Source organism: Sinocyclocheilus rhinocerous, unplaced genomic scaffold (assembly GCF_001515625.1).
Source record: "Sinocyclocheilus rhinocerous isolate Xijiao unplaced genomic scaffold, SAMN03320098_v1.1 scaffold203, whole genome shotgun sequence".
In the NCBI taxonomy this organism is placed as follows: Eukaryota; Metazoa; Chordata; class Actinopteri; order Cypriniformes; family Cyprinidae; genus Sinocyclocheilus; species Sinocyclocheilus rhinocerous.
This window is the reverse complement of record NW_015644353.1, coordinates 1,251,429-1,252,816: the sequence shown is the minus strand read 5'-3', so window position 1 is coordinate 1,252,816 and position 1,388 is coordinate 1,251,429. Positions and strand designations below refer to the sequence as shown.

Genomic DNA, 1,388 nt, shown 5'->3' with positions numbered 1-1,388 from the left:
GTATATATAAATACACACACATGCATGTATATATATTTCAAAATATATATTGTAATGTGTGTGTGTATTTATATATACATAATAAATATACACAGCACACACATATTTTATGCAAACAAACACTTTTATTTTTTTATATGCGATTAATCGCGATTAATCGTTTTGACAGCACTACTAAATAAACTGCAAAATAAAGAAATCATATCAGAGGTCAAGCGTCTGTGAACATCATGAATTACAGCATCGTTCAGAAAGATGGACTAATTCATAGCTTTGGGAAATCTGGGGAACTCAGGCAAAGTTCAGACTCCATCGAAACACATTCTGCAGTCCGAGTTCTTCTGCAAGAAGAATGAAAGCACTGAACCTGGTTTATCCGAGCAAATGCTACGAGCCTCAGAGGAGCAGCAGGGATCGGATCTTCTCCAGGTTGTGCTCCACAGCGCTGTTCAGAAACTCCACCCAGGACACATCAGCCTCCACACAGACATGACTGGACCTGATTGAGACACACATCATCGCCATCACATGAGGAGGGGAAGACAAACCGCAAACACTGACATTCTTTCTGGCCAAAATATATTTTAATTACACTCTAAATATATGTTGTAAACAGTGAAATATATTTTTGAAATTGAAAATATATTTACTTTCTCACTCAAATATCAAAATATATTTCAAAATGTATTTCAGGGGCAAGAAAACACATTTCCAATCTTACAGTAGCCTACATTTAGGCTTAATTCATTACTTAGTTTTATTCAAGTGTGTTATATGTTCACACGTGTTATAGACACCAAAATGTTTTTCTTCAAATATGAATGTCTTTGAAGACATATGGAGAGCAAAATATATTTTTAAATGTCTTTTTTTAAATACATTTATATATTTAAAATACATTTTCAAAAAATATGAAAAATAGCCACCTTGCCGTTCAAAAGTTTGTGAACAGTAAGTTTTTAATGTTTTTTAAAGAAGTCTCTTCTGCTCATCAAGGCTCCATATATCTTTTTCAAAAATACAGCAAAAAGCCAGTAATATTGTCAAATACTATTGGAATTTAAAATAACAGTTTTCTATTTAAATATACTTTAAAATATAATTAAGTTGGCTTGAAAAAGCCAACTTACTGAAATCCTATTTAAACTTCTTCTTCTTCTGAGACCAAATTTTAAAATGTATCTCCTCCTAGACTTTTAAAGCTATTATCACCAAACTCGGCCCAGACCTTCAGACTGGTCTGACTCGGGTTGCTATATCTTTTATAACTGATCGAACTTACGGTTTTCCTAAAAATGACGATTAAAACTGGGAAAAATCCCATAGACCTACATTGACGGAATGTTCAAATGAGCCAAGACTCTTCAAGCTCCAACTGACAAATATTC

General features: G+C 33.1%; 1 protein-coding gene across 1 annotated transcript in view; it reads right to left on the bottom strand.

The window, feature by feature from the left end:
* Positions 1 to 162: 162 nt before the first annotated feature.
* The window catches only part of ccndbp1 (cyclin D-type binding-protein 1), a 17,175-nt gene continuing 15,949 nt past the window's right edge, over positions 163 to 1,388 (bottom strand). Inside the window, exon 11 of the mRNA XM_016575878.1 lies at positions 163 to 499. Coding sequence (XP_016431364.1) covers positions 397 to 499 — 103 coding nt within the window. The 3' untranslated portion in view covers positions 163 to 396. The remainder of the gene's footprint in view (positions 500 to 1,388) is intronic.